The following is an 11,672-nucleotide window of genomic DNA, read 5'->3' as shown; positions in this document are numbered from 1 at the left end:
CTCATGGGTTCTAGAGCGCAGGCTCAGTAGCTGTGGCGCAGGGGCTTAGTTGCTCCGTGGCATGTGGGATCTTCCCGGACCAGGGATCGAACCCGTGTCCCCTGCATTGGCAGGCGGATTCTTAACCACTGCGCCCAGGGAAGTCCCGGAGTAATATATTTTATCTTAAAAGTAAATGATGAAATAAAAAAAGAACTGGTCTTTCATCATGGACAGTAAGTAGCACTGGTCTAAACAGCTAGTCTGTGCTCCTTGAGGGCAGACATTGCATTCTATTTTAATTTGCCTGATAGTGGGCCTTAGGCAACAATTTATTAAATAAATGAATTTTCAATCTCCAACGTTGGGTCCAGGGCGTTAATATATAAAATCCCTACTACAATTCCTCAATGATTAGACTCGCTAACATTTACTGAAGTTTATCAAACGGCAGCATCTGAGCCAAGCGCTTTACTTCCCACCGCCTTTTTCACTCTCATGTTCTCCTTCCTCTGGGGGAGGGGGTGGGCTCAGCACCACGACTCGCCCTGTCTGTGCATTAGTTGGTCGAGCCCGACGCCCGTTACTGCCGAGTCCCGGCCAAGCCACGCCTCCACGCCGTTCATCTGGCCCAGAGAGGGCGTGTCCATCGTCCCGCCGGACGATGCAGTCGGTCTCCTCTCGTGAAAATCGGTACGCCCTAGAGGACAGGAGCGGTGTGGGTGGGAGCGTGTTCCGCGGTCCCGCGGTCCCGCGGTCCCGCGGAGCCGGCGCACGCCGCGCCCCGCCCCCTCGGCACGCAGGCTCTGCGCGAACTCGCGCACGCGCGCGCGCGCACTCTTCAGAGCCTCACTCTGGCCAGCGGGAACTGACGGGCGGAGGCTGGGCTGCTGAAGTAGGAGGGGCGGAGCCCGGGTCGTCGTCGCCGCCGCCGCCGCCGCCGCCGCCGCCGCCGCCGCCGCCGCCGCCGCCGCCGCCGCCGCCGCCGCCGCCGCCGCCGCCGCCGCCGCCGCCGCCAGAGAGGAGTATGTCTGCAACTCGAGCCAAGAAAGTGAAGATGGCCACCAAATCATGCCCCGAGTGCGACCAACAGGTGGGCGCCGGGGGCCGGGCACCGGGCACACGGGCCGGTGGGGCGGGTGCGCGCGGGCGGGCGTCCGTTGTCGGCGGCCGTTGGCTGTGGAGAGGCCGCTTCGCCGGGGTCCCAGCGGCTGAGCGTGTGGGCCGGCCCTCGAGCTCTGGCCACGATGGGAGCCCGGAACCGGCCGGGTAGAGCCGAGGGGTTGGGGAAGCGCCCGGGGCCGCGGCCCGGCCGGTGCCCACCTGGCGGCGGTCAGACGGGCGAGTATCTTGCCCTGTGGCCAGCCGCGTGAGAGGGGGCGTGGGTTTATCGTGAGCTGACGGGGCGCCCTGTCCGGACCCTCCCCGAATCGCCTGTCCGGCTCCGGTGACAGCGGCAGGAGTGTGGGGCAGCAGCCTAAGTGGACGAGTTCGGTCCCTCAGCCCCCTCCTGCCCCGAAGAGAATGCCCGATGTGCCGACTCCGAGTCCGGGCTCCTGGCTCCGAAATCCGCCTTCTGCCAGGCAGGGTTGCTTTGTTCCCGTTTCAGATGTGTACGGTGGACCCCCAAAACTGTCCCCCCGCGACCTGGGCGGATGCTTAAATGTGACAGAAAGGCCCGCAGTGTAATGATGTTTTCCTCTTAGACTTAAGTAAATTGGTGATCTTTATGCTTTTTAATAATTTTCATAACCCAATAGTCATTAATTTGGTCTAATTTTTAGTAGAACACTTTTAAATACTGTCTCCGTTAAAGTCCTGTTTTTCTAGGTGCTCCCCTCTTAATATGCTGTATATTCTTGTTAACTTTTTAAAAGATGAATTAACCTTTCTTACCTTATGTGGTTTCTTGAACTTTTAATATCTGCTTTCTAAACTAAATTCACTAGGTCATGCAATGGCTTTATGACCACTAGTGGCCTTGGTGTCCAGATAGACATTCAAACTTAAAAGGGTTCAGCTATGGGGACTTCCTGGTGGTCCAGTGGTAAAGAATCCGCCTTCCCATGCAGGGGACGAGGGTTCGAACCCTGGTCTGGGAACTAAGATCCCACATGCCGCGGGGCAACTAAGCCCGCGTGCCACAACTGTTGAGCTCTGGCGCCTCAATGAGAGAACCCGCATGTCACAATTAGAAGCCCGCGTGCCGCAACTAGAGAGAAACACGAGGAGAGTGTGCGCCGTAATGGAAAGATCCTGCATGCCTCAACAAAGATCCCATGTGCTGCAACTAAGACCCGACGCAGCCAAAAAAAGGAAAATAAATAAAATAAATATTAAAAAAAAAAAAAGGGGGAGCTCAGCTATGACAGTAAACACTGCATGTGATCAACACAGCATCAGAACAGCATCTAATGACAGCTCAGGTGTAAAGAAAAACAACCATGCAGGTGGTTGCAAGAGCTACCATGGCTTAGAAATTTCATGCTTCTTAGCCCATGAGCAAGGCCTTAGCTTCCAAGGTTTTGCAGAGAATGGCATGATTATACTGTACTTAGGGAGCCCAAAGCTGTGGCTTCTCACCAGGTGCCTTCCAGTCCAGATACCAACAAGGGGTCATTTTTACCCTAGGCAGTATTGCCTAGTAATGTAATAGAGCCGGCAGTGCAGAGCTCTTAGCACTCCGCCCTTGCTGCCCGCTGTTACTCCCCCCACCCTGTTACCTGGCAACGTTACCGGGAGACCGTTAACGCTGTATGGTCAGAGCGGTGTTAGAGGTCCTGCTCAGCCATTGGTCGGTGCTACAGTGGGCCCCATTCAGCCCTTGGTCTGCATCGCAGTGGGCCCCTCCCCCAAACGAGCAACTGTCAATGAGCTCCTTGTTGGCCCATTCAGCCAACAGTCAGCAGTGCAGAGGTCGTCAGGCGGAGAGTGAGGTTAGAGGCGGATCCCAGCCTTCTCACCGGGCCCTCCAGCTCACCCAGCCTCGAGCCAGTGACTGAGTTGGGGGGCTCAGGGAACAGGCTGGGGGCTGTGTCCTGCAGGGCTCCAGAGCCCTTGCCAAGACCGCCCACTGGCCGGGTGCAGGCCTTGAGGCGGCGGTGAACCTCTCCCCCATACCTGCCTCTGCGACCTAATGGCAGCAGCAGTCTGCATGGGAAGCAGTTTTCGGAACCTGGCCCCCGCTGTTTGGGTGGCCTGAGGAGCCTGAGGGCCAGCTGGGTCCTGGGTGCCTGGCTCCTTAAGCAATGACAGCTGGGCAGGGTCTGGGGACCAGGTCCTGAGGGATCCATCAACTGAGATCTGCCTCTTCAGCCAGGCCTGGGCACTGGTGGGAAGACCCACACTGGGTGCTGGACGAATGCTCTGGGGCAGGGTAACCAGTGCCCCTGGAGACACCCCCTTCTCTTAGCTAGGCCTGGACCTCGGAGGGTGAGAGTCGTGCCTTGGGACCTTCCCTTTTCTTGTCAGAATAGAGAGTAACATTTGTTTGGTAGAGATTTACAGGAACATCGTTTCCTGACCATGACCTGACCTCAGACAAAGGATCTGACACCAAGAAGTTTGCAACAACTAACAGTACCCCTCCCTCACCTTTCCTGTAAGAGGGCTTTGCTGAAAGCTTTCAGGGAGTTTGGGGTTTTTAAGGCATGAGCCACCCATCTCCTTGCATGGCCCTGCAGTAAACCTTTCTCTGTTCCAAACTCATGTTTTGGTACTGTTTGGCCTCTGTGCGTCGGGCACATGGACTTGCGTTTTGGTAACAGTAACACTGCTGCCATTACATCTTTATCAAGTTGACAGGGTCAGAGTGATAGAAGGTTAACCAAAGGTATTTTTTCTCAAGATGGAGTTTTGTTAACCCTTTATTAATGTGTCATACATAACCCAATGAAAAAAATATTTTTTACTGACTCCTACATGTATAATATTTGATTATTCTTAACCAGAAAAAGGAGAAGTTCATTTAAAGCTCTGTCAATTAAAACCATTTGTAAGATATGTTTTATGCCAAAATGCAGACCTTAATGTGTATTTCTTTTCAAAATAATTACCTTTCCTTTTACTTTCCCTGTCTCAGCAAGAGAAATTTACTGCCTCTACTTTCTCTCAGCATTGTTTTCAGTTTTGTACATATTTTGTTAAATTTATCTCTATGAATTTAATTTTTTGGATGCTACTGTAAGTGGAATTGTTTTAAAATTTTCATTTTATCAGTGTTCATTAATTATATATAGGAATACAATTGTTTTTTTATTGTGGTAAAAACATAAAATTCACCATGTAAACCATTTTAAAATATATATATATATATATGTATATTTCAGTGGCATTAATACATTCACAATGTGGTACAACCATCACCACTATCTAGTTCCAGAACATTTTCATCATTCCAAAAAGAGGACCTGTTTTCATTAAGCAGTCACTCCCTGATTCACCCTCCCTCTAGCCCCTAGTAACTACTAATTTGTTTTCTGTTTCAATGGAGTAGTCATGCAATATGTGTCCTTTGATATCTGACTTCTTTTGTTTAGCTTATCCATGTTGTATCATATATCAGTACTTCATTCCTTTTTATGCCCAAATGACATTCCATTGTGTGGATGTATCCCATTTTGTTAGTCCATTCATTAGTTGATGAACATTTTGGTAGTTTCCACCTTTTGGTTATTGTGAATAGTACTGCTATGAATATTCATGTACAAGTTTTTCTTTTGTGTGTGTGTGTTTAATATATTCTATTTACTACTCAATTTTTGTTTATCGGCCATACCGCGTGGCTCGCGGGATCTCAGTTCCCCAACCAGGGATTGAACCCAGGCCATGGCAGTGAAAGTGCTGACTCCTAACCAGTAGACCACTAGGGAACTACCACAAGTTTTTGTTTTAATATCTGTTTCATTTATTATATTCCCACGAGTGGAACTGCATGGTCATATTGTAATTCTGTGTTTAGCTTATTGAGGAATTGTCAAACTGTTGTCCACAGGAGTTGTGCATTTTACATTCCCACCAACATTGTATGAAGGTTCTAATTTTCCCATATCCTCACCCACACTTGTTATTTTTTGTTTTTAAAAGAGTTAGTATAGTTTGACACCAAAGAAAAAAAAGAAAAGAAAATTCTCATGTTTGAAAAGCTTTAAGCTGCATTGTTGGCTCTTTATAACCATGACCAAACCTGTCAATTTCTCAGCGGAGAGCATGCTGGGAGGATGGAGGAGAAAAATGGACATGATGATATCTTCCTAGTTCTGGAGGGTCCTCTGGAATGTAATTTCCTAGAGCTTGTTATTAATTAATTCAACAAATATTTATTAAGCACATGCTGTGTCAGAGACTGTTCTAGTTCAGGAAGTAAAACAGTGAATAAGAGAGACAAATAGCCCTTCCTCCTGTGGGGTGGGGGGAATTAGAATAGTCATCCTAGAGCATGTGAAGTGGGATATCATTGTGGTTTTGATTTGCATTTCCCTAATAATTAAAGGCATTAAACATCTTTTCATGTGCTTCTTGGTCATTTATATATATTCCTTGGAGAAATATCTATTCAGGTTCGTTGCCCATTTTTTAAAAAAATATTTAATTAATTAATTAATTTATTTATTGGCTGCATTGTGTCTTAGTTGCTGCATGTGGGCTCTTTGTTACGGTACAGTCTTCTCTCTAATTGTGGCCCGCGGGCTCCAGAGCACGTGGGCTCTGTAGTTGTGCCGCATGGGCTTAGTTGCCACGAAGCACGGGGATCTTTGTTCCCTGACCAACTATCAAACCTGCGTCCGCTGCATTGGAAGGCAGATTCTTAACCACTGGACCACCAGGGAAGTCCCTCGTTGCCTATTTTTGAGTTGTTAATTGCGTTGTTTTTATTGTTTGAGTTCTAAGAGGTTTTGTATATACTGGGTACTAAACCCTTATCAGATATATGATTTGCAGATATTTGCAAAAACCCATTGATAGTGCCCTTTGATGCACAAAAGTTTTTCATTTTGATGTAGTCCAATATGTCTGTTTTTTCTTTTGTTGCTTGTGCTTTTGGTGTCATAACTAAGAAACTATTGCCAGACCCAAGGTTATAATGATTTACCCATTTTCTCATCTAAGAGTTGTATAGTTTTAGTTGTTATATATATTCCTTGATTCATTTTGAGTTAATTTTTGTATATGGTGTGAGGTAAGGGTTCAGCTTCATTCTTTTGTATGTGGCTATCCCACTGTTCCAGCTCCTTTAGTTGAAGAGACTGTTTTTTCCTCATTGAGTGGTCTTGGCACCATTGTTGAAAGTCAGTTGACAATAGATTGATGGGTGTATTTCTGGACTCTTAATTCTGCTCCATTGATCTATATGTCTGTTATGCCAGCACTACACTGTTTTGTTTAGTTTTTCTTTTCTCATGGATACACAGGCTTCTTTTAAAGACTTAAAAAAAAAATTGAAGTATAGCTGATTTACAATGTTGTGTTAGTTTCAGGGGTACAGCAAAGTGATTCATATACATATATATATCCTTTTTCAGTTTTTTTTCCATTATATGTTATTAAAAGATATTGAATATAGTTCCCTGTGTTATACGGTAGGTCCTTGTTGTTTATCTGTTTTATATATAGTAATGTGTATCTGTTAATTCCAAACTCCTAATTTATCCCCCTTCCCCTTTTGGTAACCATAAGTTTGTTTTCTATGTCTGTGAGTTTGTTTCTGTTCTGTAAATAAGTTCATTTTGTATCATTTTTTAAGATTCCATATATAAGTGATATCATATAGTATTTGTCTTTCTCTGTCTGACTTACTTCAGTTAGTATGATAATCTCTGGGTCCATCCATGTTGCTGCAAATGGTATTATTTCATTCCTTTTGGGAATGAGGAATATTCCAGGGTGTGTGTGTATGTATATGTGTGTATGTATATATATATCACATCCTTTTTATCCATTCATCTGTTGATGGATACTTAGGTTGCTTCCATGTTTTGGCTACTGTAAATAGTGCTGCTATAAACATAGGAGTGCATGTATCTTTTCAAATTATACTTTTGTCTAGGTATATGCCCATAAGTGGGATTGCTGGATCATATGGTAACTCTATTTTAGTTTTTGAGGAACTTCCACACTATTTTCCATAGTGGCTGCACCAATTTACATTCCCATCAACAGTGTAAGAGGGGTCCCTTTTCTTCACACCCTCTCCAGCATTTATTTTTATTTGTTTATTTATTTTTAAATAAATTTATTTTTATATATTTATTTATTCTTGGCTGCGTTGGGTCTTCATTGCTGCGCGTGGGCTTTCTTTAGTTGCGGCGAGCGGGGGCTACTCCTTGTTGCGGTGCGCGGGCTTCTCATTGCGGTGGCTTCTCTTGTGGAGCATGAGCTCTAGGTGTATGGGCTTCGGTAGTTCTGGTGCGTGGGCTTCAGTAGTTGTAGCTTGCGGGCTCTAGAGTGCAGGCTCAGTAGCTGTGGCGCATGGGCTTAGTCACTCTGTGGTATGTGGGATTTTCCTGGACCAGGGCCCGAACCCGCATCCCCTGCATTGGCAGGCGGATTCTTAACCTCTGCGCCACCAGGGAAGCCCTCCAACATTTATTATTTGTAGACTTTTTAATGATAGCTATACTGACCAGTGTGAGGTGATATCTCGTACTTTTGATTTGCATTTCTCTAATAATTAGCAATGCTGAGCATCTTTTCAGGTGCCTATTGGCCATCTGTATATCTTCTTTGGAGAAGTGTCTAGTTAGGTCTTCTGCCCATTTATTGATTGGGTTGTTTGTTTTTTTTGATATTGAGCTGTAGGAGCTGTTTATATATTTTGGAAATTAAGCCCTTATCAGTCACATCATTTGCAAATATTTTCTCCCATTCTATAGGTCGTCTTTTCATTTTGTTTACGGTTTTCTGTGCAAAAGCTTATAAGTTTGATTAGGTCCCATTTGTTTATTTTTGCTTTTATTTCTATTGCCTTGGGAGACTGATCTAAGAAAGTGTTGCTATGATTTATGTCAGAGAATGTTTTGCCTTTTTTCTCTTCTAGGAGGTTTATGGTGTCATGTCTTATACATAAGTCTTTAAGCCATTTTGAGTTTACTTTTGTGTTTGGTGTGAGGGAGTGTTCTAACTTCATTGATTTACATGCAGCTGTCCAGCTTTCCCTACACTACTTGCAGAAGAGACTGCCTTTTCTACATTGTATATTCTTGTCTTCTTTGTCCAAGATTAATTTTAAAGACTTTTAAAAAATTGAGGTGTAATTAAATGAGTGGTTACCAGTGGGGAAAAAGAAGGGGGGATGAGTGATACAGGGGTAGGGGATTAAGAAGTACAAACTATCATGTATAAATAAGCTACAAGGATATATTGTACAACACAGGGAATATAGCCAATATTTTATAATAACTATAAATGGAGTATAATCTTTAAAAATTTTGTATCACTGTATTATACACCTGTAGCATATAATATTGCACATCAACTATACATCAATTTTTAAAATTAAGGTATAATTATATATTATATGCATAATTATATATTACATACATAATTATTAATTTAATATATGACTAAGGAGAAAATATTTGCAAATGGTGTGACCGACAAGGGCTCAATTTCCAAAATATACAAACAGCTCATACAATTCAATAACAACAACAACAAAAAACACAGTTGAAAAATGAGCAGAAGGACCTCCCATCAAGCCTCTTAGATAGCCTCAACCACCAGAGGGCAGACAGCAGAAGCAAGAAAAACTATAATCCTGCAGCCTGTGGAACAAAAACCGCATTCACAGAACGATAGACAAGATGAAAAGGCAGAGGGCTACATACCAGATGAAGGAACAAGATAAAACCCCAGAAAAACAACTAAATGAGGTGGAGATAGGCAACCTTCCAGAAAAAGAATTCAGAATAATGATAGTGAAGATGATCCAGGACCTCGGAATAAGAATGGAGGCAAAGATCGAGAAGATGCAAGAAATGTTTAACAAAGACCTAGAAGAATTAAAGAACAAACAAACAGAGATAAACAATACAATAACTGAAATGAAAAATACAGTAGAAGGAATCAGTAGCAGAAAAACTGAGGCAGAAGAACGGATAAGTGACCTGGAAGACAGAATGGTGGAATTCACTGCTGCGGAACAGACTAAAGAAAAAAGAAAGAAAAGAAATGAAGAGAGCCTAAGAGACCTCTGGGACAACATTAAACACAACAACATTCACATTATAGGGGTCCCAGAAGGAGAAGAGAGAGAGAGGACCAGAGAAAATATTTGAAGAGATTATAGTTGAAAACTTCCCTAACATGGGAAAGGAAATAGCCACCCAAGTCCAGGAAGCGCAGTGAGTCCCATACAGGATAAACCCAAGGAGAAACACGCTGAGACACATAGTAATCAAATTGGCAAAAATTAAAGACAAAGAAAAATTATTGAAAGCAGCAAGGGAAAAACGACAAATAACATACAAGGGAACTCCCATAAGGTTAACAGCTGATTTCTCAGCAGAAACTCTACAAGCCAGAAGGGAGTGGCATGATATACTTAAAGTGATAAAAGGGAAGGACCTACAACCAAGATTACTCTACCCGGCAAGGATCTCATTCAGATTTGATGGAGAAATCAAAAGCTTTACAGACAAGCAAAAGCTAAGAGAATTCAGCACCACCAAAGCAGCTCTACAGCAAATGCTAAAGGAACTTCTCTAAGTGGGAAACACAAGAGAAGAAAAGGACCTACAAAAACAAATGCAAAACAATTAAGAAAATGGTCATAGGAACATACATATCGATAATTACCTTAAACGTGAATGGATTAAATGATCCAACCAAAAGACACAGGCTTGCTGAATGGATACAAAGACAAGACCCATATATATGCTGTCTACAAGAGACCCAATTCAGATCTAGGGACACATACAGACTGAAAGTGAGGGGATGGAAAAAGATATTCCATGCAAATGGAAATCAAAAGAAAGCTGGAGTAGCTATACTCATATCAGATAAAATAGACTTTAAAATAAAGAATGTTACAAGAGACAAGGAAGGACACTACATAATGATCAAGGGATCAATCCAAGAAGAAGATATAACAATTATAAATATATATGCACCCAACATAGGAGCACCTCAATACATAAAGCAACTGCTAACAGCTATAAAAGAGGAAATAGACAGTAACACAATCATAGTGGGGGACTTTAACACCTCACTTACACCAATGGACAGATCATCCAAAATGAAAATAAGGAAACAGAAGCTTTAAATGATACAATAGACCAGATAGATTTAATTGATATTTATAGGACATTCCATCCAAAAACAGCAGATTACACTTTCTTCTCAAGTGCACACGGAACATTCTCCAGGATAGATCACATCTTGGGTCACAAATCAAGCCTCAGTAAATTTAAGAAAATCGAAATCATATCAAGCATCTTTTCTGACCACAACGCTATGAGATTAGAAATCAATTACAGGGAAAAAAACGTAAGAAACACAAACACATGGAGCCTAAACAATATGTTACGAAATAACCAAGAGATCACTGAAGAAATCAAAGAGGAAATCAAAAAATACCTAGAGACAAATGACAATGAAAACACGACAATCCAAAACCTAAGGGATGCAGTAAAAGCAGTTCTAAGAGGGAAGTTTATAGCTATACAAGCCTACCTAAAGAAACAAGAAAAATCTCAAGTAAACAATCTACCCTTACACCTAAAGGAACTAGAGAAAGAAGAACAAACAAAACCCAAAGTTAGCAGAAGGAAAGAAATCATAAAGATCAGAGCGGAAATAAATGAAATAGAAACAAAGAAAACAATAGCAAAGATCAATAAAACTAAAAGTTGGCTCTTTTAGAAGTTAAACAAAATTAATAAACCGTTAGCTAGATTCATCAAGAAAAAGAGGGAGGGGACTCAAATCAATAAAATTAGAAATGAAAAAGGAGAAGTTACAACAGACACCACAGAAATACAGAACATCCTAAGAGACTACTACAAGCAACTCTATGCCAATAAAATGGACAACCTGGAAGAAATGGACAAATTCTTAGAAAGTTATAACCTTCCAAGACTGAACCAGGAAGAAACAGAAAATATGAACAGACCAATCACAAGTAATGAAATTGAAACTGTGATTAAAAATCTTCCAACAAACAAAAGTCCAGGACCAGATGGCTTCACAGGTGAATTCTATCAAACATTTAGAGAAGAGCTAACACCCATCCTTCTCAAACTCTTCCAAAAAATTGCAGAGGAAGGAACACTCCCAAACTCGTTCTATGAGGCCGCCATAACCCTGATACCAAAACCAGACAAAGATACTACAAAAATTGAAAATTACAGACCAATATCACTGATGAATATAGATGCAAAAATCCTCAACAAAATACTGGCAACCAGAATCCAACAACACATTAAAAGGATCATACACCACGATCAAGTGGGATTTATCCCAGGGATGCAAAGATTCTTCAATATACGCAAATCAATCAATGTGATACACCATATTAACAAATTGAAGAATAAAAACCATATGATCATCTCAGTAGATGCAGAAAAAGCTTTTGACAAAATTCAACACACATTTATGATAAAAACTCTCCAGAAAGTGGGCATAGAGGGAACTTTCCTCAACATAATAAAGGCCATATACGACAAACCCACAGCAAACATCATTCTCAATGGTGA

General features: G+C 42.6%; 1 protein-coding gene across 1 annotated transcript in view; it reads left to right on the top strand.

The window, feature by feature from the left end:
• Positions 1-643: 643 nt before the first annotated feature.
• The window catches only part of LOC309648385 (uncharacterized protein), a gene marked incomplete at its 5' end in the record, with an annotated part of 48,689 nt that continues 37,660 nt past the window's right edge, over positions 644-11,672 (top strand). Inside the window, one exon of the mRNA XM_082436878.1 lies at positions 644-1,072. Within this exon, the coding sequence (XP_082293004.1) occupies positions 644-1,072 (429 nt within the window). The remainder of the gene's footprint in view (positions 1,073-11,672) is intronic.

This window comes from Balaenoptera physalus (assembly GCF_965194825.1).
Source record: "Balaenoptera physalus genome assembly, chromosome: 19".
NCBI classification, from domain to species: Eukaryota; Metazoa; Chordata; class Mammalia; order Artiodactyla; family Balaenopteridae; genus Balaenoptera; species Balaenoptera physalus.
The sequence above is the reverse complement of the archived record's forward strand: the minus strand, read 5'-3'. Positions and strand labels throughout refer to the sequence as shown.